Source organism: Megascapheus bottae, chromosome 2 (genome assembly GCF_031878675.1).
Source record: "Megascapheus bottae isolate mThoBot1 chromosome 2, mThoBot2.hap1, whole genome shotgun sequence".
Lineage (NCBI taxonomy): Eukaryota > Metazoa > Chordata > Mammalia > Rodentia > Geomyidae > Megascapheus > Megascapheus bottae.
Genome location: NC_143510.1, coordinates 13,940,321 through 13,963,008, shown reverse-complemented (window position 1 = coordinate 13,963,008; position 22,688 = coordinate 13,940,321). Strand labels below are relative to the sequence as shown.

General features: G+C 42.3%; 1 protein-coding gene across 1 annotated transcript in view; it reads left to right on the top strand.

The window, feature by feature from the left end:
- Il17rd (interleukin 17 receptor D) overlaps positions 1–22,688 on the top strand; it is a 79,305-nt gene that overhangs the window by 41,191 nt on the left and 15,426 nt on the right. The window contains exons 2-7 of the mRNA XM_090355078.1: positions 5,152–5,209; positions 12,361–12,486; positions 16,949–17,067; positions 17,578–17,698; positions 20,755–20,799; positions 20,897–21,048. Of these exons, the coding sequence (XP_090211204.1) occupies positions 5,152–5,209; positions 12,361–12,486; positions 16,949–17,067; positions 17,578–17,698; positions 20,755–20,799; positions 20,897–21,048 (621 nt within the window). The remainder of the gene's footprint in view (positions 1–5,151; positions 5,210–12,360; positions 12,487–16,948; positions 17,068–17,577; positions 17,699–20,754; positions 20,800–20,896; positions 21,049–22,688) is intronic.

Here is a 22,688-nt window from a genome sequence, read left to right as displayed (position 1 = left end):
TTTTCTTACAAATGGGTTAATGTCATTCTTTCTGATGGAAGCATAGAATTCCATTGTGTCATCTTGTTGATCCATTCATCTACTGAGGGCATCTGGGTTGGTTCCATATCTTTGCTATGGTAAATAATTCTGCAGTGAACATGATTGTGCTGGTAGCTTTAGTATGGCCTTGTTTGTAGTCATTTGGATAAATACTCAGGAGTGGAATTCTTGGATCATGGGGAAGTTCTATGTTTAGTCTTTTGAGAAACTTCCATACTACTTTCCAGAGTGGCTGAACAACTTTATACTCCCGCCAACACTGTAGTGATACCACCCTGTCCTAGAGTTCTGGAGGTCAGAAGTCCAAAATAGGCCTGAAGCTCCTAAAATTGAGGAGTTGGCAAGGCTGACTCCTTTTGAGGCTTCTAGGGAGAATCTGTTCCTCAGCTGTCCACCTCTGGAGAGGTTGCTTACATTGTTTAGCTTCTCTGCCTTCAGAATACTAAGTATAGCATCTTCTAAACTTTCTCTATGTTTGTCTTTCTCTCTCCCTTCCCTCCCTCCATCCCTTCGCTTTCTTGCTTTTATTGTCACATGTCCTTTTCTCTTGATACTAACTCTTTAGTCTCTTTCTCATTTTGTGCCTAACCTAGAAGTTAGGCAGTTAGGGAACAATTGCTTAGCAGTTAGTAAGCAATCACATCTTAGACTGTTGACTGAGCAACTTGGAACATACCTAGGGTTTTGCTGACCTGATGCCCCTACTACCTGACTATCCAAGGTCAAGAACTCCCCCTGCTGTGGGGGAAGGCAGGAGAAAACAAGGGAGGGGAGTAACACTGTTCAAAAAGAAAAGTTCTCATGGGGCTAGGAATTTGGTCTAGTGGTAGAGTGCTTGTCTAGCATGCACCAAGACCTGGGTCGATTCCTTGGTACCACATACATAGAAAAAGGCCAGAAGTGATGCTGAGGCTCAAGTGGTAGAGCTCTAGCCTTGACAAAGTCTAAGAACAGTGCTCAGGCCCTGAGCTCAAGCCCAGGACTGGTTAAAAAAAAAAGAGAGAAATGTACTCATTACCTTACTTACGTAACTAACCCCTCTGTACATCACCTATACAAGAAAAAAAAGCAAAACAAAACTTGCCCTACTCCAGTAATATAGAGAAGGATCTGATGACACACACCCCAATCTCTGAAAGTTAATTACACTTTAACTTTCCAGGACTGACTTCTCCCATGTCTACAGACCCCAATAACAGCTTATGGTCTTGGGACCTACAGTATAATGTTCCTTCTTGAGTCTATCCATTGCCCTGTCTAGAAGGGTGCACTTTTGCCTTGCTTTGGTGTTAAACAAATAAACCCATTCATGCTTAATTCTTCTCCATGCCCCTGAATTCTTTTTTCGGAGGAGACTAAGAACTTTTTGGACCCCAGACTTATAGAGACCTGAATCATGTGCCAGGCCCATCTAAATAACCCCAAATACCCTCTGTATTTCAGCATCCTTAATCACATCTGCACACTTGCAGAGTCCCATTTGCATTGTAAAAGAACAGTTTCGTGTTCCTGAGTTAGAATATGGCCTGTTTGGGAGTTATCATTTCTGTTGCCACAAAGTCAAGGAAGCAGCAGCATCTTTTGGGATAGCTGAAATAAGCATTTCTCAAGTGGATTCTGAGGTCTCTGGAACAGCTGAAGCTGAGCTGAAGACAGCCAGGAGAAGCATTTGTCATGCATGTTGCTGAGAAGCTGTGCATTAAGGATTCCAGCAGTGAAGGGTCTTCAGAGTGTGGGTTATGATGTCTCTTACTGCAGTTCCATGACCAGGCTAGGATGTACATAGATTTAGGGTTTTCAGTTGGCTGCTGTAGAATTATAATTGCCATTTCCCATTTACATTCAAGAAGTGCCATTCTAGTTGAATTATGGGAATGTGAAGCAAGAAAAGAATTCTGGGAATTCAGGCCTGCCTGAAGATATGCTTGAGAGGTTTGGAAACTGGCAGTGACTAGGAAGTAGGCAGGAGAAGATCATATTAGGAATGATGTAAAGGGACAGGGAGCCAATAAAGACAGGTAGTAGGGGAATGAGCTTACATAAGCTCACCTCGATGGCCAAAGCTCCTTGAGACCATGACTCAGATTGGATTCATAACTATGTGCCCAGTCTGTAGAACTCAAGACAGGTTGGGATGATCAGTGGATAATGACTGGGTGAAGCCAACTCACTGGGGCCCTTTCTGAACTAGGTTCCATGTATCACAGAGATCTTATTTGGAGGAATTGAGGTTCTTACATTCACAATACAATACAACTCACAGTCTTGGACTCTCTTCCACAGTCCATTGGCTGTTGCAGGTGGAAATAAATGTCTATAAAAACCAGACTGCAAAAGCTGGACACCAGTGCTCACACCTACTATCCCAGCTACTTTGGAGGCCAAGATCTGCGAATTATGGTTTAAAGCAGCCCAGGCAGAAAAGCTCATAAGACTCTTTATCTCCAACTAACCAGCAAAAAGCCAGAAGTGGAGGTGTGGCTCAAGTGGTAGAACTCTAGTCTTGAGCAAAAAAAGCTAAGATTCTTGAGTTAAAGCCCCAGTACAGGCACCAAAACAACAACAACAAAAAATCATGCTACAATAGACATACCAGGGAAACAGGAACAAAGGAAAAGTTAGTCCCACAAGTAACTAGATTTCCTATATGTCTTGTAACATACTATTAAACAGAATGTATTTCCTTTTTGAAAAGTTTGTCTTCTGCATGGCTTCATGATTTTTTTTTTAACTCACTCTCTTCCAGAGAAACATAGATAGATAGATAGATAGATAGATAGATAGATAGATAGATAGATAGATAGATAGATAGATCAACAATCACAACCACAAAAACACAGATGGTACTGGGTGCCGGTGGTCTATGCCTGTAATCCTAACTACTCATGATGCTGAGATCTGAGGATGATGGTTCAAAGTCAGGCTGGGCAAAACAGTTTTATGAGACTCATCTCCAATTGACCACCAAAAAGCCAGAAGTGAACAAGAGGTTTTTTCCTTTGTTATGTTTCCTTTTCTTTTTGTCTTGTTTGTTTATTTGTTTGGGGAGGAATAAAGGGTGAACAGATGTAGCAGAGCTACATTAGAGCTCACCTTCGTGGCCAAAGTCCTTGAGCAGGATTCTAGTATGGTTCATAGCTAAGTGCCCAGCCTGTGGGGTTCAGGATAGGCTAGACACTATGTAGAAAATGAACTATACAACTTGGGGGTGGGGATGGGAAGGAAAAAACTGGGATAAAGCAATGGAAATAGTGGCATTGTCCCAAAAGAAATGTACTCATTGTTTGACTTATGTAATTGTAACCCCTCTGTATATCACATTTATTTATTAATTGATTGGTTGCCAGTCCTTGGGCTTGAACTTGGCCTGAGCAGTGTTCTTGGGCTTTCTCAAGGCTAGGGCTCTACTGCCACAGCACCACTTTTGGCTTTTCCTATTTATGTGTCACCAAGGAATTGAACCCATGGCTTCATGCATGCTAGGCAAGCACTATACCACTAGGCCATGCTCCCCAGCCTCAATCACACTTCTTTGAAAGGATGTCATACTACTTCATTTTGTGAGGCAAGGCTGTTATGTTCACCACTATATCTAGCTTAATGTATGGCTCATCACAGGGGCTGAGTAAGTTTATATCTGGGCTTTGAAGGGAGGTAAACGATATGGTTGGGAAACGATATGGTTGGAAATTGGATTGCTTTCCTTGGTTGTTATTAGATCTCTGCTGCTTAGCAGCCTCTAGTTGCAGTCTGGTTTTGTCCCTAAGGAGCCGTGGATGCACTTAGGATTCTAATATGATCACAGCACTTCTCAAAGTTTCAACTCACGTAAAGAATTCTGGAGTCTTATATATGTGGAAAAGGATTGGAGGAAGAAGCTAGAGAAGAAAGATGAACTAGGAAGAAGGGAAGCCCTGGGAGGATCAGGGCTGATCTAGTTTTTGTGTTACTGCTTGTTTGGGGTGAGTGTGTGTATTTCTGCACAGCTGTGCTTTCCCAAGGCCCATATATATCTGAGCTCAGAAATCTGATTTCTGTGGGTGTGCCTGGCTTCAGGACAAGCATTGTGAACATGCCCGTAGCATATGGATGTAATAGGGTTGTGGCCTGAAACCCTGGGCCCCATTAGATGTATTCCTTATATTGTGTCTCACTGTAACAATTGCTCATTAAATACCAGGCCTGCCAGCATATGGTTTCTCCCAATATTCTCCTCGTTAAGTGGAAACTTTAGCTGTGTCATTAGACTATTTTCCCATCACTTAGCACTCCAGAATAAAGGTATTTCAGAGAATTCTTCAATTAGTACTGAAGGCACAATTGCAGAATAGTCAAACAGTTAGATCCAAGTTAGTAAATCAGGGACTAACTTCCATGATGGATAAGCTGTATGTTAAGAAAAGCTGGGGTCAACAGGAGGATTTGGGGCTCCTCTGTGGCTGCTGTAATTAAAGGGGAAGCTTGGCTGAGTTGTTAGCCCTGCTATTAAGAGTGCAGATGGCTAATAGCCACATCACCAAGAGTTAAGAGTTAGACTTTTAAGTTTTTTTTTTTCTTCTTTCCTTTTCTTTTATGACCCACCCTGTGTATTCCAAGCATAGGTATGGGGGCAGTGAAGAATTTTCTCATTAAAACTAACGGCTTATTCCCACACTCATTCCCAGAATGTCTTAGGGTGAAAAACCGGTTTCCTTCGACTTGAGGAATTGCCTATCTGTCCAGGCTTAATAGAGCTCTCTGATGAGGGTGTCTGGTAGGAGAATTTTATGACCAATCAGTGCTCAAAGTAGATCCAAGTGGAAGGGCTCCAGTTGGCAGCCCTGGTCTCTCTTCCAATCTTACTGCTAATGAATTCTTTAAGCCCTAAACATAGAGCAGCCTGCCATGGTTGTCTTAGGAGAAGCTAGTGCTCATGATTCCCATGGCCTGGAACTTAGGACACTTAGGGTTGGAAGGCATTTGGTAATTGGGGTCATGGAATGAGTTCAAGGAGTGATGGCTGATGCTTATGTGGTCTCTGGCCTGCTAAATGGGCCCGGACTCCATGGGATTTGGGGCTGCAATAGTTAGTTGGCTTCACTCTGCAACATGTGTCTTGTTTTCCCACAGGGAGTGGGGCCGGCCAGCAGAAACAATGGGCTGCACAACCTCACCTTCAGATACGACAGTAAGTAACTGTCTTCACCATGAAGAATGGAACTATGTCAGTTGTTTAGCTTTACCCACTGTACTTAATCAAGCCCAAGCCTTGCAGATCCTGGGGCTCCAGAATTTTCTGAACCTGTTCAGGTTTGTCAACATACTGTAGCTAATGCTGTCCTGGATAAGCCACTGAAGTATTTAGGAGCTTAAACAGGTCAAATGTCTTCCAGAGTGTTCACAAACATTCTGTATGAGGATCTTTCTTGAGTTCCTTAGCACATAGTTTTGTCCTTAAGGACAAACACAGTTGGGCTAGTAAAGCTCAACAGAGGACAAAGGGGCAAAGCTGCCCAAAATGCAGGACTATAGGAAAGTAGATAGCCTGAGTCTGATCTGAGGGGATTCCCCACCCCCTTTGTTGGTCATGGAGCTTGAACTCTGGGCCTGGGCGTTGTCTCTGAGCTCTTCAGCTCTAGGCTAGCAGCTGTACTACTTGAGTCACTGTACCACTTCTGGTTTTCTGGTGGTCAACTGGAGATAAGAGTCTCACGGACTTTTTAGTGCCTGGGCTGGCTTTGAACCAAGATCCTCAGATCTCAGCCTCCTGAGTAGCCAGGATTACGGGTGTGAGCCACCAGCTCCCAGCATGAAGGGAGTATTTTTTGACTCCAGCTCATTGTAATCTTGAGGAATTCCCATAGAGTATAGCCAGATATATTTTTCAAGAATAGTCAAACAAAATCGACGTTGGTGTCTTATGCCTATAATATTAGCTACTCAGGAGGCTGAGACTTGAGGATTGCAATTGAATGTTGATCTGGGAACACAAATGCAAGATACTCATGTCCATCTAACAACTAAAATACCCAATGTAGAGCTGTGACCCAAGTGGTAGAGTGCCAGCCTTGAACAGAAAAAGTTAAGGTACTGGAACACGCACACACACACACAATAGCATTTTTTGTAAACTTTTTCCAAACATAGGATGCACCAGGTGAATCCAATGTTCCATATTAGCCTCGGGGTCTCCAGCTAATGGTTTCTGACTTAGACCTAGGTTTCAACTCCAGTTCCTCATCTAATTTTGTGAGTTATGGCATGTTTTCCATGCTTTAATTTGCTAATTGAAAAAAAGAAAATAGAGGCCAGGTGCCAGTGGCTCATACCTGTAATTCTGTATACTCAGGAGGCTGAGATCTGAGGATTGAAGTTTCAAACCAACCAAGCAGGATTAACCAGCAAAAAACAAAAGTAGATATATGGCTCAAGTGGTAGAACATCAATCTTGAGTGAAAAAGCTAAGGCCCAGCCCCAGAACTGGCACACATGAGTGCACACACACACACACACACACACACACACACACACACAAATTGCCTTTTAACATCATTGTAAGGCTTAAATAAAGTCATGCTTACATCTGCTCAACTTGGTTGTTAGCCTACAGTATATGTTTTGAAATGTAATTGATTCATATTAGAGGCTAGTCCTACTAAGTTTGAATACAAGTAACTTTTTTGCCTTTTCTGGCTAAAATTTTTTCCAAGGATAAGTTAAGGATGCTTTAGCCAGGTGTGGTGGGGCACACCTGTAATCCTAGCTACCCAAGAGGCTGAGATCTGAGGATCATGGTTCAAAATCGGTTCAAAATCAGCCTGGGCACTAAAGAACATGAGACTCTTATCTCCAATTAACTTCTAGAAAGTGGGAAGTGGGTCTTGGCTCAAGGGTAAGATGGTGATCTTGAGCTGAAGAGCTCAGGGACAGTGTCCAGGACCCAGGGGTAGGCAGGTAGCCTTGAGCTGAAGAGCTCAGGGACAGCACCCAGGCCCAGAGTTCAAGCCCCATGACCCACCCCCCCAAAAAAATTAAGGATTCTTTTTCTGGTCAAGTATATAGGATCTTCTCTAAGTAGCTGCTTTTATTTATATGAAAATATTTCTATGTAGTGGCCACAATTTTTATATATATATATACATATATACATATATATATATTTTTTTTTTCGGCCAGTCTTGGGCTTGAGCTCAGGGCCTGAGCACTGTCCTTGAACTTTCTCAAGGCTAGAGCTCTACCACTTGAGCCTCAGCACCACTTCCGGTTTTTTTCTATGTATGTGGTACCGAGGAATCGAGCCCAGGTATTCGTGCATGCTAGGCAAGCACTCTACCACTAGGCTAAACTCCCGGCCCCCACAGTTTATATTTTTAAATGACTGGTATGTGATGATGTCTAAAGCCTGATTCAGCTCTGAGGGAGCCAAGCAACTCAGGGTCTACACGTGGGGGTCTCTGGAATCATCAATACTAAGGGAGGATTTTCACGGTCATAAATTGGCATGCCAGGTTCACACTTAGGGTTGCTGGCTTGAGAATCTTTTTTAAGCATGGCACATGTGACATTCAGCCATTTCACCATAATGATGTGTGTGTGCTCTGGGTACGTGCCATATGGTAATGAAAGATTCGAAGGTCCAAGATACTTGATTCAGCTAATTAAATTCATATGTAAAGAATCTTTGCATTAGAAAGTTAATTTCTAATAATGTACTCTTGGCCCTGGCAGATCTTGTATTACACTTAAGAGTCCAGAATTTTCTGGTCAGCTGCAAGTAAGCATTTGTCATTTGCCTTTAATTTAAAATGAGTTTTGTGACAAAGTATCTACACCTGTAAAGCTTCCATTGATAAAGTTCTCTCTTTCATAAGGAAGTTCTTATTATTGCTTACTTGACTGATCATTGGTTCTTTTTCAAATAACTAGGAAGTACCAAGTTTTCACCAAAATTATTGTTATAAAACTCTGTGTGTGGGGCTGGGAGTTTGGCCTAGTGGTAGAGTTGCTTGCCTAACATGCACGAAGACGGGGTTCAATTCCTTGGTACCACATCTATAGAAAAAGCTGGAAACGGGGCTGTGACTAAAGTGGTAGAGCTGTAGCCTTGAGAAAACCCAACTATAGCACTCAGACCCTGAGTTCATGCCTCAGGACTGGCAAAAAAACAAAAAACAACAAAAACCCTCTGTGTGTGTATGCGTGCATGGGTGCACGTGTGTGTGTGTGTGTGTGTGTGTGTGTGTGTGTGTGTGTGTGTGTGTGTGCATGTGCATGTATGTCCTAGTCCTAGGGTTTGAATTCAGAGCCTGGGCACTGTCCCTGGGCTTTTTTCCTCAAGTCCAGTGCTCCACCAGTTGAGCCACCGCTCCACTTCTGGCTTCTTTGATAGTTAATTGGTGATAGGCGGCTCCTGGATGGAGTTTGCTAAGTTGACTGGCTTTGAATGATGATCCTCCACTCAGTCTTTTGAGCAACTAGGATTATAGGTGTGAGCCACCAGTGCTGACTATAAAAACCTTTTTGTTGTTCTATGTAGCCCAGGCTGGTCTTGAATTCTCTCCTACCTCAGCCTCTGGAGTACTGGGATTATAGGTGTGAACTACCAACCTGATTTTTCTATTTCTTTGTCACTTTATGGTACAAAGAAAGAAAATGTCTTTCTAGTAAGTCATGAATGAATTTCACGGGTCTCCTTGCCTCTCATGACCCAGCATTTCACATTTCTCTTTTAGGCTCTTGAGGGGATATACCTAAGTAGGTTATACTACATTTAAAAAAAATTCTTACACTTTTTTCATATTTGCATAACTGTATTTAAAGAAACCCAAAGAGTATTACTTTTGACATTAGAAATGAGCAAAGATAAAATTACCTAAGATTCATTTTTGTTGATGCATCTTTTCAGAGCTAGGTTTGATTTCTCTTACATCACAGACCTGAATAAATGAAAATACCAGAACTTTTACAAATAGAATAGGATCTTGCCTTTTTCTTTATTGGGAAACTAGTCTCAACTGAATTTTTTACAGACTGAACCCAGGCAGAGCTTCTACTAGGAGTAATAATATACTCAGTTCAAATGGCCACATGTGGGATCCTCAGAGGAGTCCCTGGGCCAGTCAGTGGTCACTGACCCCTTGTCCAACCCTTGTTTGTACAATGTAAATGTTAAACGAGATGGTGATATTTTTTTCTTCATGTCCTAAATTTCTCTTCTGCAGTCAGAAAACACAAGGTGAAGCCAGGCACTGTGGCTCACACCTGTAATCCTAGCTACTCAGGAAGTTGAGATCTGAGGATCTTGGTTCAGAGCCATCCCAGGCACTAAAGACTGTGAGACTTTTATCTCCAGTTAACCACTAGAACACCAGAAATGTTGCTGTGGCTCAAGGAGTAGGGCAGTAGTAGCCTTGAGCTGAAGAGCTCAGGGACAATGCTCATGCCCCGAGTCCAAGCCCCAAGACCAACAACAAAAAGAAAGAAAGAAGGAAGGAAGGAAGGAAGGAAAGAAAGAAATAAAAAAGAAAAAAGGAAAATACAAGATGATTGCTTTGAGAGTAAATTTTAATCAAAAGTAGAATTTGGTTTTATTATTAACATTCTTTCAGTTGAAGAAATAGTAAAATGTAAATGTCATCTTTTAAAATTAAGACCTTATACATTAGCTTGGCTTTTTCCTTGGGGCTGACTCTTCACTACTGAGCCACACCAGGTTTTTAAAATTTTTTTTTACCCAGGCTACTAGGAAATAGAGTATTGTAGATTTTTGTTTTTGCTGGGGCTGATTTCAAACTTGGTTCTTCAGTTCTCAGCCCTTGGAGTAGCTAGGATTCTATGTAAGATCCATGAGCACTTACCTGGTAATAGGACTGTTTTTAAACCTGGTTGGAATTTAGGGAAGGGAGAGTGTATAATATGGTTAGGCCAGAAATCAGGACACAAGGAAATGGGAATGCTGGAGTTAAAAAGTGGGGGTGCAGCCAGGCGTCAGTGGCCCATACCTGTAATCCTCACTACCCAGGAGGCTGAGATCTGAGGGTGGCAGTTCATAACCTGCCATGGTAGATAAGTATATGAGACTCTTATCTCAACAAACTACCAAAAAGCCAGAACTAGAGCTGTGGCTGAAGTGGTAGAGTGCTAGCTAGCCTTGAATAAAAGAAGCTTAAGAACAGTGTCCAGACCCTGAGTTCAGGCTATACACACACACACACAGGTTGAAAGTGCAACCTACCATATAGATTCTATACTTCAACAAGAAAAATATGCACATGCTAAACAGTTTTAAAAAAAGAGATTACACAGTTACCTGCATGTGGTAAGAGTGTGTATGACTTTTACGTTGTTTTGATCTTATATTTCTTTGCATTTTTCAAATGTCTTCAATGGACATTTTAGTTATAAACATGGAGAATGTATAATGCAGCTTACTCTGAGTTTCTTGGAAACATGCTGGAAATGTTTTACCCCTAAAAAGTCTGCTTTGCTTCCGTGGCATGCCCTGCAGGTTTGGACCTTTAATAGCATGAAGAACTTTTGAAACAATTTTTTTTTTGCCTGTCCTGGAGCTTGAATTCAGGGCCTGAGCACTGTCCTTGGGCTTTCCTCAAGGTTAGTATTCTATCACTTGAGCCACAGCACCACTTCCAGTTTTTTTCTAGGTATGTAGTACTGAGGAGTCGAACCGGGGTCTTCATGCATGCTAGGCAAGCACTCTACTACTGGCCAAACTCCCAGCCCCCCATGAAGACCTTTTGAAACAATATGGAGGAAGCTATTTTATGGGCTCCCTGAGGAAAAATCTGGAGAGGAGGCAGCTTGAGAACTATGAGCTACTGTCTGCTGGGAATGACCAAGGTTTTGTGGTTGTTGTTCGTTTCCTTACAAGAGTGGATAGAACAATGGTGCCATCATACTCTGAAATTCCAGCTTGATACTGGCTGAAAACTTTGGGCAGTTTTTTACCTTTGTTTAGCAGTACCTGGTGATGCAGAAGTTTATATGGTTGTGATTCTACTGGCTGGTGGCAGTGACTCATGGCCTCAGACCAAATCAAAGAAGATAGTATGTGTGTGTGTGTGTGTGTGTGTGTGCGCGTGCGCACGCGCGCGTGTGTATTTTGAGCAGTGTGAGGCTTTTTGGGTTTTGTGGTGATTGTAGTATCTTTGAAGCTACATGGCTTTTGAAACGCAAAGTTTTGCCTATTGGACGCTAATAAGCGTCCTTACCTCCTAGCGGCTCAGGTAGCTCCTTGTGTTGGTACTGTCAGCATTATTTAGCACTGTGGCTGTGAGTCCCTTTAGTGCAGATTCATATCTACCTATTAATGCCTTTCCTATTAGTTTCCTATTAGTTCTACCAGTCTCCATTCTCCAGATTAGAAACAAGCAAATATCTTGTCAATATATTCCTTCATATTTACTAATTTACATTAAATTGTTAGAGTTGATGAAAATATTTACTAATGTTACAAGAGTTAAAAAGAAGTTGTTGCTAGACACACAAATAATACATTGTGTTGATCTTTCTCATTTTATCCTAATATTTAACTGGAGGAGGGTATGTGGTGGTAATGGTACTAAAAATAAATCACTCTGCTGCATATGTGTGTGTCTGTGTGAGACAGAGAGAGACAGGCAGGCAGGCAGGCAGGCAGGCAGGCAGACAGACAGACAGACAGACAGACAGACAGACAGACAGAGATAGAGACAAAGTATGTGTATACTGGGACTTGAATTCAGAGCCTTACACTCCCTCTTGACTTTCTACATTCAAAGCTGTCCCTCTACCATTTGAACCATGCCTTCACTTTTTAGAAGCAAAATTCTCGTGAACTTGTATGCCCAGGCTGGCTTTGAAGCATGGCCCTCAGATCTCAGCCTCCTGCTTAGCTGAGATTTCAGACGTGAGCTACCAATGCCCCACTGTGCTTCATCTTATAGTTTCCCAAACCATAGTCAGCCTTTAATGTCATATTTGGACTTTTCAAGCAAATACCCTTTTTTCCCCCTGGTCAGTCATGGGGCTTGAACTCAGAGTTTGGGTGCTGTCTCTGAGCTTTTTTTCCTCAAGGCTAGTGCTCTGCCACTTTAAGCCACAGTGCTACTTCCAGTTTTCTGGTTGTTAATGGAAATAAGAGTCTCATGGACTTTTCCTGATCAGGCAGGCTTTGAACCATGGTGCTTAGATCTCAGCCTCCTAAGTAGCTAGGATTACATGTGAGAGCCACCAGCACCTATCAGGTAAATATCTTTAAATAAAATGTTCTGTGTAGTTTGGTAAACTGAAATTGAAAATACAATACAAATATAACTGTTCTCATTTTTCCCAACTCTCCAGACTGTACCACCTACATGAATCCAGTGGGGAAGCATGTGATTGCTGATGCCCAGAACATCACAATTAGCCAATATGCTTGCCACGACCAAGTGGCAGTCACCATTCTTTGGTCCCCAGGGGCCCTAGGTAAGTGGCAAGTCAGCTCTGCTGTGGTGAGCTGGGGTGTGTGTGGACCACTTAGGCAGGCAGATCTTGATGAGAGGAAGCTGGCACTGGGTTGGGCATGTGCACACTTGGTATTTGATTGTACTCACTTGCTAGACCAACACACAGCTTGAGGCTATACCCTATGGCTCTTTTTTTTTTTTGCCAGTCCTGGGCTTGAGCTCAGGGCCTGAGCACTGTCCTTGGACTTTCTCAAGGCTAGAGCTCTACCACTTGAGCCTCAGCACCACTTCCGGCTTTTTTCTATGTATGTGGTACCGAGGAATTGAACCCGGGTCTTCATGCATGCTAGGCAAGCACTTTAACCACTAGGCCAAACTCCTAGCCCCCTATGGCTCTTCTTTCCTTGGCTGTGATTAAAAGAATTATGGGTTTGATAAATAATAGTGTGCGCTTGATAGCACTAAAGCCTTGGCCTGTGTGTAATCACAGGGAGAGAGGTGGCAGTGCCAGGAGAACTTGTGGCCCATCTAAGGACATAAATGTCTTTGGCATCCAGAATGCCAAATTCACAAGCCCATATGGATCCAGTATTGGAACATTTGGTAATTTTTTTCAGGAAAATCCAGGTTTTCATGAGAAACCATGCAATAAATAATTTTTAAAGTTGGCAACAAATTGAAACTTTATGCTGTGTATCTATCTCCCGCTCCAGAACAATCAAGAACACAGAAATAAAAAAAACACATCTTACCTATTGGGATTCTGGTTGACTAAATCTTTCTTCTTAAGTGAATTGCTAATACCTAGAAGAAAAACAAAGATTGTTCAGGGCTGGGAGCATACTCGAGTTGGTAGAGTGCTTGCCTAGCATGCACGAAGCCCTGGGTTCAGTTCCCTGGTACCACATATACAGATAAAGCCAGACGTGGTGCTATGGCTCAAGTGATAGAGCACTAGCTTTGAGCAAAAAGGGTCCAAGGACAGTGCCCAGGTCCTGAGTTCAAGCCCAAGATGGTCCCCCCAAAAAATGCTTGCCTAGTATACATGAAACCCTGGGTTCAGTTGCTCAGTACACATAAACAGAAAAAGCTGGACGTGGTGCTGTGGCTCAGGTGGTAGAGTGCTATCCTTGAGCACAGAAAGGCTTAGGGACAGAGCCCAGGCCCTGTGCTCAAGCCCCATGACTGCCCCCCCCCAAAAAAAATGATTCTTCAACTAGGCTTGAGTTTTCCAAGAATTGGTCTTTTTCTTTGGGTGGGGGTTGGGGGAGCAGGGACAAGGTCTCACTAGTCTAACCTGGCTGTGAACTTGGGATCCTTCTGTTACTGATACATTCTGCCATACCTGGTTTGAATCGACCTCTCATACAAGGCACTTAGAGGCAAGCCTTGTGGAGTCCAAGCTTCTTTGAAGACCTACCTCACGGTCCATCATGAGCTAACAGAGGAGAGCCAGAACCTGGGTAAGACCAGATCTCTTCATTTGAACAGGAGAAATCTCAGAACCAGATTGAGGTTAAGAACAGTCTGTGGGGCCTATTCACCTGTCTACATAAATACTGTCTACATAAATACACCCTATAGGTTTTCAAAAATAATTTCATTTTATTATTTAAAGATAAAACTAATTTTCTGTGGCTCAAAGGTCAATCCATATAATACTTAAGTGGCTAAAACTCAACTGCCTGAAGCTTGGTCTAAGGAATTGCGATTTCCTCATTAGAAAGTCATGAGCTGGTGATAGGAAGATTTCATACAGGATGGTAAGGGCAGAAGGCTGTGTTTTTCCTGGGTTATGATTTATGGCTGGAGTAGATGGATAAGTCCTGTTAGTTTCTATCAGGTTCTATGGGAAACGCCTTAGAAGGCAGGAAAACACGCGGACTAAAGGGTACTGACAGAGCCAGAGACTTACAGGGCTCGAACCCTGATCTGCCTTTGTATTCTTTTGTGGTCCTGGGCAGGTCAGTCAGTTGTTCTTAAACTTGGCTTCTCAATTTGTTTGTTTTGTAGCTTGAACTCTGGGCCTTGCACTTTCCTATAGCTTTTTCACCCAGAGCTCACTCTATCACTTTTAGCTTTTTGTTGGTTAACTGGGGATCTAAGTTTGTCTGCCTGTGTTGGCTTCCAACCTCCTAGATTCTTAGATCTTAGTGGGTTTTTTGTTTTGTTTTTAATCAGTTGTGGGACTTGAACTCTGGGTCTGGGTGTTGTCCCTGAGCTCTTTAGCTCAAGGCTACTGCCCTACCCCTTGAGTCACAGTGCTACTTCTACTTCCAGCTTTTTCTATGTATGTGGTACTGAGGAATCAAACCTAGGTCTTCATGCATGCTAGGCAAGCACTCTACCACCAGGCCAAACTCTTGGCCCAGATCTTAGCTTCTTCAGTAGCCTGATTGCAAGCTGGTAAACTACCAACACTCAGCTTCCTCATCTGTAAATGGGAATAATTGTACCTTAATGAGCTTAAATGATGAGAGAGAGAGAGACCAAAGGAGAGATAGAGTGCACATAAGAATGTCCCTTCAGGGGCCAGGAGTTTGGTAGAGTGCTTGCCTGGCATGCACAAAGACCTGGGTTTGATTACTCACTACCACATACATAGAAAAGCCAGAAGTGTTGCTGTGGCTCAAGTGGTAAAGCACTAGCCTTGAGGAAAGCACAATGACCGTGCTTAGGCCCTGAGTTCAGTCCTCAGGACTGGCAAAAAAAAAAAAAGAATGTCCTTTTAGTAGAAACTTCTCTGTAAGATTGCCAGATGTATAACTTTTGTAACTTTTAGGAGTTAACATCCCTGAAACAGAGGATTTACATTTGCTTCCCTTATTTTTAGCCCCTCATTTAGCATCATGATTTGTAGGCTGGATTAAAAAAAAAAAAGACAAAAAAAATAAGACTAGTGGGGCTGGGGATGTGGCTAAGTGGTAGAATGCTTGCTAGCATGCATGAAGCCCTGGGTTTAGTTCCTCAGTACCACATACATAGAAAAAGCAGTGGTACTGTGGCCCAAATGGTAGAGCACTAGCCTTGAGCACAGCGAGACTCAGGGAGAAGCCCAGGCCCCAAGTTCAAGCCCCAGGACCAGCAAAAATAAATAAATAAAACTAGAACCACACTGGCTCACTCTAGTGGATCAGTACTTTTGAGGTACTTGGCCTTTAATCATATCAGTAACCTAGCTATTGTTAAACAATAGTTTTATAAACACTGTAGAAATTCAATAGTAAGGTTTTATTCAGGAGTCTTTTACTCCCCCTTCTTAATCTTAACAGGCAAAAATCTTCAGAGATCTAATAAATCATTTGGCCCAAAGATCTTGTATCTTGTCATCACATGTGAATCTCTGGCGATGGGTATGCTGGCTGTCACATCACAAGAAGCATTATGGCTTAAGAATAGCATGGCACAGTTAGTTCCTGTTTACTGTAGAATTTTGTACCTATAATATGAGGCTCTAATTGTGGCTCTCCCCTACACCATGCACCATGAAATGTGTTCTCTTAGTCAAATAATTATAGGATTTAGAGAGCGTATTCAAAAAAGATTTCCCTGGCCTTTGCCATTAATAATTTTCCCACCTGGTTAATTGCATCCTGTGTCATTACTTTTGCCCTAGGAGGGGAAGGGTTGAAAATGTCTCCTTGTGTAGTGTTTAGAAAGAATGTGAAATTGATACTTGCCAATTGAGGCCAGCGTCGGGGATCTCCAGCTGCAGTTGAACCATTCTAGTCTCCATGGGATACAGAGCCTTGGTACTGGTTCTTGTGGCTATCAAGGCTTAATCCTTTTGAAAGCATCTAGTGGGGAAAGTTCAGGTAGCCAGAGGCTGGGCCTGTGCTGTTCAGCAGCACTGCGGGCATCTCATTGCCTCTGAGGGCTGTGCAAAGCTCCCACAGGGCAGTCCTTGGGTAGTGCCTTTCAGGTGTGATTAGAGTAAGAACTGCTTTATAAATCACATTGGCATTCTCCTAAACCATTTAACCTCAAACCTAGGAACCCCTTGAATACAGACACACACTTTGTTGTGAATTTGCTCAATCGGTGAGTAAAAACATGCCAGAAAATAAGAGAGCCAAACATTGACATTGAAACATGGCATACAAACATTCTCTAGTCAATACTGGAAGTTATTTTATTCCCAGCTGAACACTCCTGCTCCATGATCTAGGAATTACATATTCTACTGTTCTGATCAACTGTGATTCCAGCCTCGTATCCCCGAGGCAATGAGTATTTGTGAAATGGCGAGGCAGACCAGACACTAATTATATAAGCAGTGGTGAGACAGAGGAAATCACCTGGCATGCCCCAGAAAAATGCTGGGAATGCACTTTACCATTGTATGAACACAGACATTCTGCGCACAGTAAGAAGTCCTTTACCTCCGGTGTGTGGGTGGAGAGAATGGTAACCTTGGAGGAGGAAAGTGTGTTCAGAAGTAATTAGGTCCGCTTTTCACAAAAGCATTCTGCTTTGCCTAGGCATCGAATTCCTGAAAGGATTTCGAGTAATACTGGAGGAGCTGAAGTCTGAAGGAAGACAGTGCCAACAACTGATTCTAAAGGACCCCAAGCAGCTTGACAGTAGCTTAAAAAGAACTGTAAGTCTCACCCAGAAAATGTGCTTCTGAAGACCTGCCATTGTTTGCTGGGTTCTGAATGGTCTATTGAAAGGCTAACCTTGTAGCAGAAAGGGCTGTGGGGTCGGTCCAGCCCTCCTCTCCAAGGTAGGAGAATGGGAAGGCAACCCCAGAACTTCTCTTGGCTCACTAAGAAACTCTTTAGCACCTCTCTGTGGTAAATACGAGTCCTGAGTTGCATTCAGAAACCTTCCTGGAAGATGTCTGTGCTCTAAAGAGTTTCGGAGATTCAATCTTCTCTCCCCTCAATTCTGAGCTTTTATGTGAGCAATCCATAGCTTCCTTGCTTGCCAAAGATCAGACAGTACTGGCCGTCTTCAGAGTTGGAGATCCAAGCTCAAACTTGGTCTTTGAAATAGTGACTTAGTGCTTCTCTTGGGCCCTGGAATTTTGTCTGGGTGACAGTCAGGCTGTAAGTGGAAGGGTGGGTGGTATCTCTATAATGCCATGTATGATTTTGTTCCTTTTTAGGGAATGGAATCTCAACCTTTTCTCAACATGAAATTTGAAACAGATTACTTTGTAAAGATTGTCCCTTTCCCTTCCATCAAAAACGAAAGCAATTACCACCCCTTCTTCTTTAGGACCCGAGGTGAGTGTTCTACTTGGTAGCTGAGTGAGTTTCAGTGATTTTCTGTGCATAAATGTGTTCAAAAGCCCACCAGATACTAGTATGAAATAGTAGGGTAAGAAGAAGAACATTTAGAAAAGGCTTCTAGAACTGTATTTTTGCCAGGAGGCAGTGGCTCACACTTGTAATCCTAGCTACTTAGAAGGCCAAGATTTGAGGACTGCAGTTTGAAACCAGCCTAGGCAGGAAAGTTCATAAGACTCTTTATCTTCAACCAACCACTAGAAAATTGGATGTTGACAAAAATGCTCTGAGATAGCACCTAGGCCCTAAGTTCAAGCCCTACAAAAAAAAAAAAAAAAAGAATAGAAAAATATTCTTAAAAACGAAGGTTAGTTAGACCGTATTAACTTAACCAGAGACACCACCATTCCTAGTTTGTTCTAAATCAGACCTGACAGTTACTGTTTTTGTTGTTGTTGCTGTTAGTCATTGGTCATGGGGCTTGAACTCAGGACCTGGGCACTGTCCCTGAGTTGTTCAGCTCAAGCCTAGCAGTCTACCACTTTGAGCCACAGAGCCACTGCTGGTTTTCTGGTGGTTAATTGGAGATTGGAATCTCATGGATTTTCATGCTAGGCTGGCTTTGACCTGTGATCCTCAGATCTCAACCTCCTGAGTAGCTAGGATTTACAGGATGAGCCACTGGTGTTTGGCTCTGACAGTTACTTTTTGAGGACATTGTGACCACCATTAAGACAGCCAGGTACCAAAACAATGTGATTTTTGTGGACTGGAGGTGTGACTGAGCATGCTTGCCTAGCATGTAAAAGGCAAATGTGATTTTTTACAACCTAGGAAAACCAAAACCAAATGTGATTTTTTTTAAACCTAGGAATAAAAAGTATAAATGGGAGAGTTTGACCTACTGGTAGAGTGCATGCCTAGCATGCACGAAGACAGGGGTTTAATTCCTCAGTACCACAAATATAGAAAAAAGCCAGAAATGGTGCTGTGGCTCAAATGGTAGAGCTCTAGCCTTGAGTAAAACCCAAGGACAATGTTCAGGCCTTGAGTTCAAGGCCCAGGACTGGCCCAAAAAAAAAGTATAAATGGCTGGCCTCTGGTGTCTTTTACTTTTGATCTTAGCTACTCAGAAGGCTGAGATTTGAGGATCAAGGTTCAAGGCTAGCCCAAGCAGAAAAATCTATGAGACTTACCAGCAATTAATCAGCAAAAGCCTAGAAGTGGAGGTGTGGCTTAAGTGGTACAGCATCACCCTTAAACAAAAAAGCTAAAGGATGGGCTGGGAGTTTGGCCTAATGGTAGAGTGCTTACCTAACATGAACAAAGACCTGGGTTTAATTCCTCAGTACCACATACAGAGAAAAAGCCAGAAGTGGTGTTGTGGCTTAAGTGGTAGAGCTCTAGCCTTGAGAAAGCCCAAGGACAATATCAGGCCCTGATCTCAAGCCCTAGGACAAAGAAAGAAAGGAAGGAAGGAAGGAAGGAAGGAAGGAAGGAAGGAAGGAAGGAGAGAGAGAGAGAGAGAGAAAGAAGGAAGGAAGGAAGGGGAAGGGAAGGGAAGGGGGGAGGGAAGGGAAAAGGAGGGGAGGGGAGGGAAGGAAGGAAAGAAAGAGAGAAAAGAAAAGCAAGCTAAAGAACAATGCCTAGATCTCGAGTTCCAGCCCCAATGCCAACATACACAAGTATGAGTTGACTCAAGGGTTAAAAGACAGGATCATGAAATGGTTATGCATTATGCCTGTTATCAGGGTAGTAAAAAGTAGATTAAAGAAATTTAAGCAGTGTTCCCAAGATGATTTCTTCCTAGAAAGATTTAACATGAGAGGCCAGAAGAAAAGCCTAATGGTAGAGTGTTCACCTAGCATGCATGAAGCCCTGGGTTCGATTCCTCAGAACCATATACACAGAAAAGGCTAGACATGGCGCTATGGCTCAGGTGGCAAAGCACTAGCCTTGAGCAAAAGGTGTCCAAGTATACAATACAGCTCAGGCCCTGAGTTCAAGCCCTGGGATTGGGGTGAGTGGGGGATTTAACATGAACGTATCAAGCTCTGTTCTAAATGCTTCCAATTTTTAATATAGTTTATCTCTATAAGAGTGTGATGTGGTGTCTATATGAGAAACAGGAAGAGAAAGTCTAGAGCCGGGATTGGAACCCTAAAGTCCAGCTGTGGAGTTCATATTCCATACCACAAGCCATGTGAGGAGGTTCCAGTAGCTCACCTTTCCCAGCTGTTCTGTACATGTTATCTCCTTAATCTTCCAGACCCATTGCTTTCAAACTTGGTATCCAGTCACCTGGAAGTAGTAGTGCCTACTGCATCCTGAACAGTCTTCCTGTCTGAAAGCCAAGGATAGTCAGCTGACAGTCAGTTCTGAAATTCCCTCTGTGATCTGATTGCAGTCCTTCTCTGTGAGATTTTTGGTTTTTCACTACATCAGCATTTCCCTTTTCAGATTTCTTTTTTTATTTTGTGCCAATACTAAGCCTTGAATTCAGCTCAGATGAGATGGTACCATCTGAGCTACAGGTTCACTTTTGACTTTTTTGCTGGTTTAATTGGAGATAATAATCTCACAGACCTCCTGCCTGGACTAGCTTTAAAACAATCCTCATATCTCAGCCTCTTGACTAGCTAGGATTACAGCCATGAGCCATCTATGCCTGGCTAAGATTTTATATTCAATCACTCTGAAGATTAAACAACCTCGTGCGGTTACTAGAGCCACTTCACAAGGCTTTTGTGCAAAGACAGCTAAAACTAAACCTCTACTTGATAGAAACATGAACTGCCCTTGGCCTCCAGCCTTAATACTATGTAATGCCTGACAAGCTTTTAAAAGTGACTTTCTGTTGTTTTCATTCATGTGGCATAAACTATACTGCATTAATATTTTTTATATTGGACTGTTTAAATTTTCATGAGATAGAACTGCCCTGGTTGAGTGCAATACCACCAGCAATACCATACAGTTATATTTTATTGAACTGTTGAATAGAAGCAAATATTAAATTGTTTTAAATAAAAAAAATCTCTCTCTTTTATTAGCCTGTGAGTTATTGTTACAACCAGACAACCTGGCCTGTAAACCCTGTAAGTAGAACTGTCCTTAACCACGTTGTTCCTGGGATGCTGTTTGGGCTGAGGCTTGAGTCCTTCTGTGCTGACTCTGAGTTCTTTTTCCTCCTAGTCTGGAAGCCTCGGAACCTGAACATCACCCAGCACGGTTCAGATATGCAAGTGTCCTTTGACCATGCTCCACACAGCTTCGGCTTTCATTACTTCTATCTTCATTATAAGCTTAAGCATGAAGGACCTTTCAGGAGAAAGACTTGTAAGCAGGTGAGCAGCCACGTGGACGTAAGGAGCCCAGTGTGTTTCAAAGTGATTCCTTGACTCCGGGATCTGTGTGGCCCAATATAAACTGTTGACTCTGATGGTCAGTAGACACTGGACAATGGTTATTGCTATATATATCTCATTTACTATTGTGCCGTTGTCCCTTCCTTCCTGGTTATTTCCTCCTTCTGGTGGTATGGTAGTCTGGAAAATATATAACTAATGGATTAAATGAATTAATATTTTGTGTGTGTGTGTGTTTAATGTGTATGTTTTATTTTTTAGGTTATGTTAGGTGTTTTGTTTGACACTGGGGTTTGAACTCAGGGCCTTACACTTGGCAAGTGCTCTACCACTTAAGTTCTTCACCTGTTCAATATGTTAAACATTCAGCAGGCCTCATTGTGGCATATATTAGGCTTTCTTTCCCCTGAATCCTTACCACTCCATGAAACAAAAATTACTGTCACACTATTAACCCCTCAGTTGTCTTTATAGATGGGAAACATGGGACTCAGAAAAGTCACTTGACTTGCTCAAGGTCACACAAAAATATCACTTATCAAGCTATAAGCAATTTACTGTACCATTGATTTTTTATTAAAAGATTTTATTAACACTAATTTTTTATATCATATTTCAAATATCAAGTTTAACAAATAAGTATTCAAGAATGGAATGTCTGTATGCAATCACTGGCACATAAATTTAAGAACAAAATTAAAATTAAGCTGATCTAAATATCAGTGTCTATAGAATATATATCCCATCATAAGTTTTATATGTCTGTATAGTTAAATTTATATCCCAAGTTCATGTCAGTGACATTGAGAACTTGAGTCATTACTCTTTGTACAACTGATTTTTACCATGGGCCAAGGTTAAATAGAAACTCAGTCATCAGAGTCTACAACTAAAGATGATCAAAGGAGTAGGACTGTTTCATGGAAGTACACAAGATGACCAGATCACTCCCTGCAAGTACCAAGAGAGGTGTGTGTGTGTGTGTGTGTGTGTGTATGTGAGTGTGAGTGTGAGTGTGTGATGGGGCTTGAACTCTGGGCCTGGGCACTGTCCCTGAGCTCAGTTTTCTAATGAGGTATGTCTATTTTTATCACCATTTCTTTTTGGGTGTCCTGGATTTTCTCTGTACTCTTGAAATTATTTTTTATGTTCCCCCCCTTTTATTTCATTAGCCATTTCTTTCTTTTCTTTTCTTTTCTTTTTTTGTCTTTTTTCTTTGCCAGTCCTGGGGCTTGAACTCAGGGCCTGAGTGTTGTCCATGGGCTTTCTCAAGTCTAGGGCTATACCACTTGAGCAACAGCACCACTTCTGCCTTTTTTTCTCTGTATGTGGTACAGAGAAATTGAACTTGGATATTCATGCATGCTAGGCAAGCACTCTACCATTAGACCAAACTCCCAGCCCATCACCATTTCTTTCTTTTTGTCTGTCTTTTTTTTTTTTTTGTGGGTCATGGCGCTTGAACTCCGCCTGGGTGATATCCCTGAGCTCTTCAGCTCAAGGCTTTTTACCCTACCCTGAGCCAAGCCCCACTTCCTGTTTTTTAGAGGTAAATTGGAGATGAGAGTCTCAGATCCTTTTGTGCTTAGGCTGGCTTTGAACCTTGATCCTCAGATCTC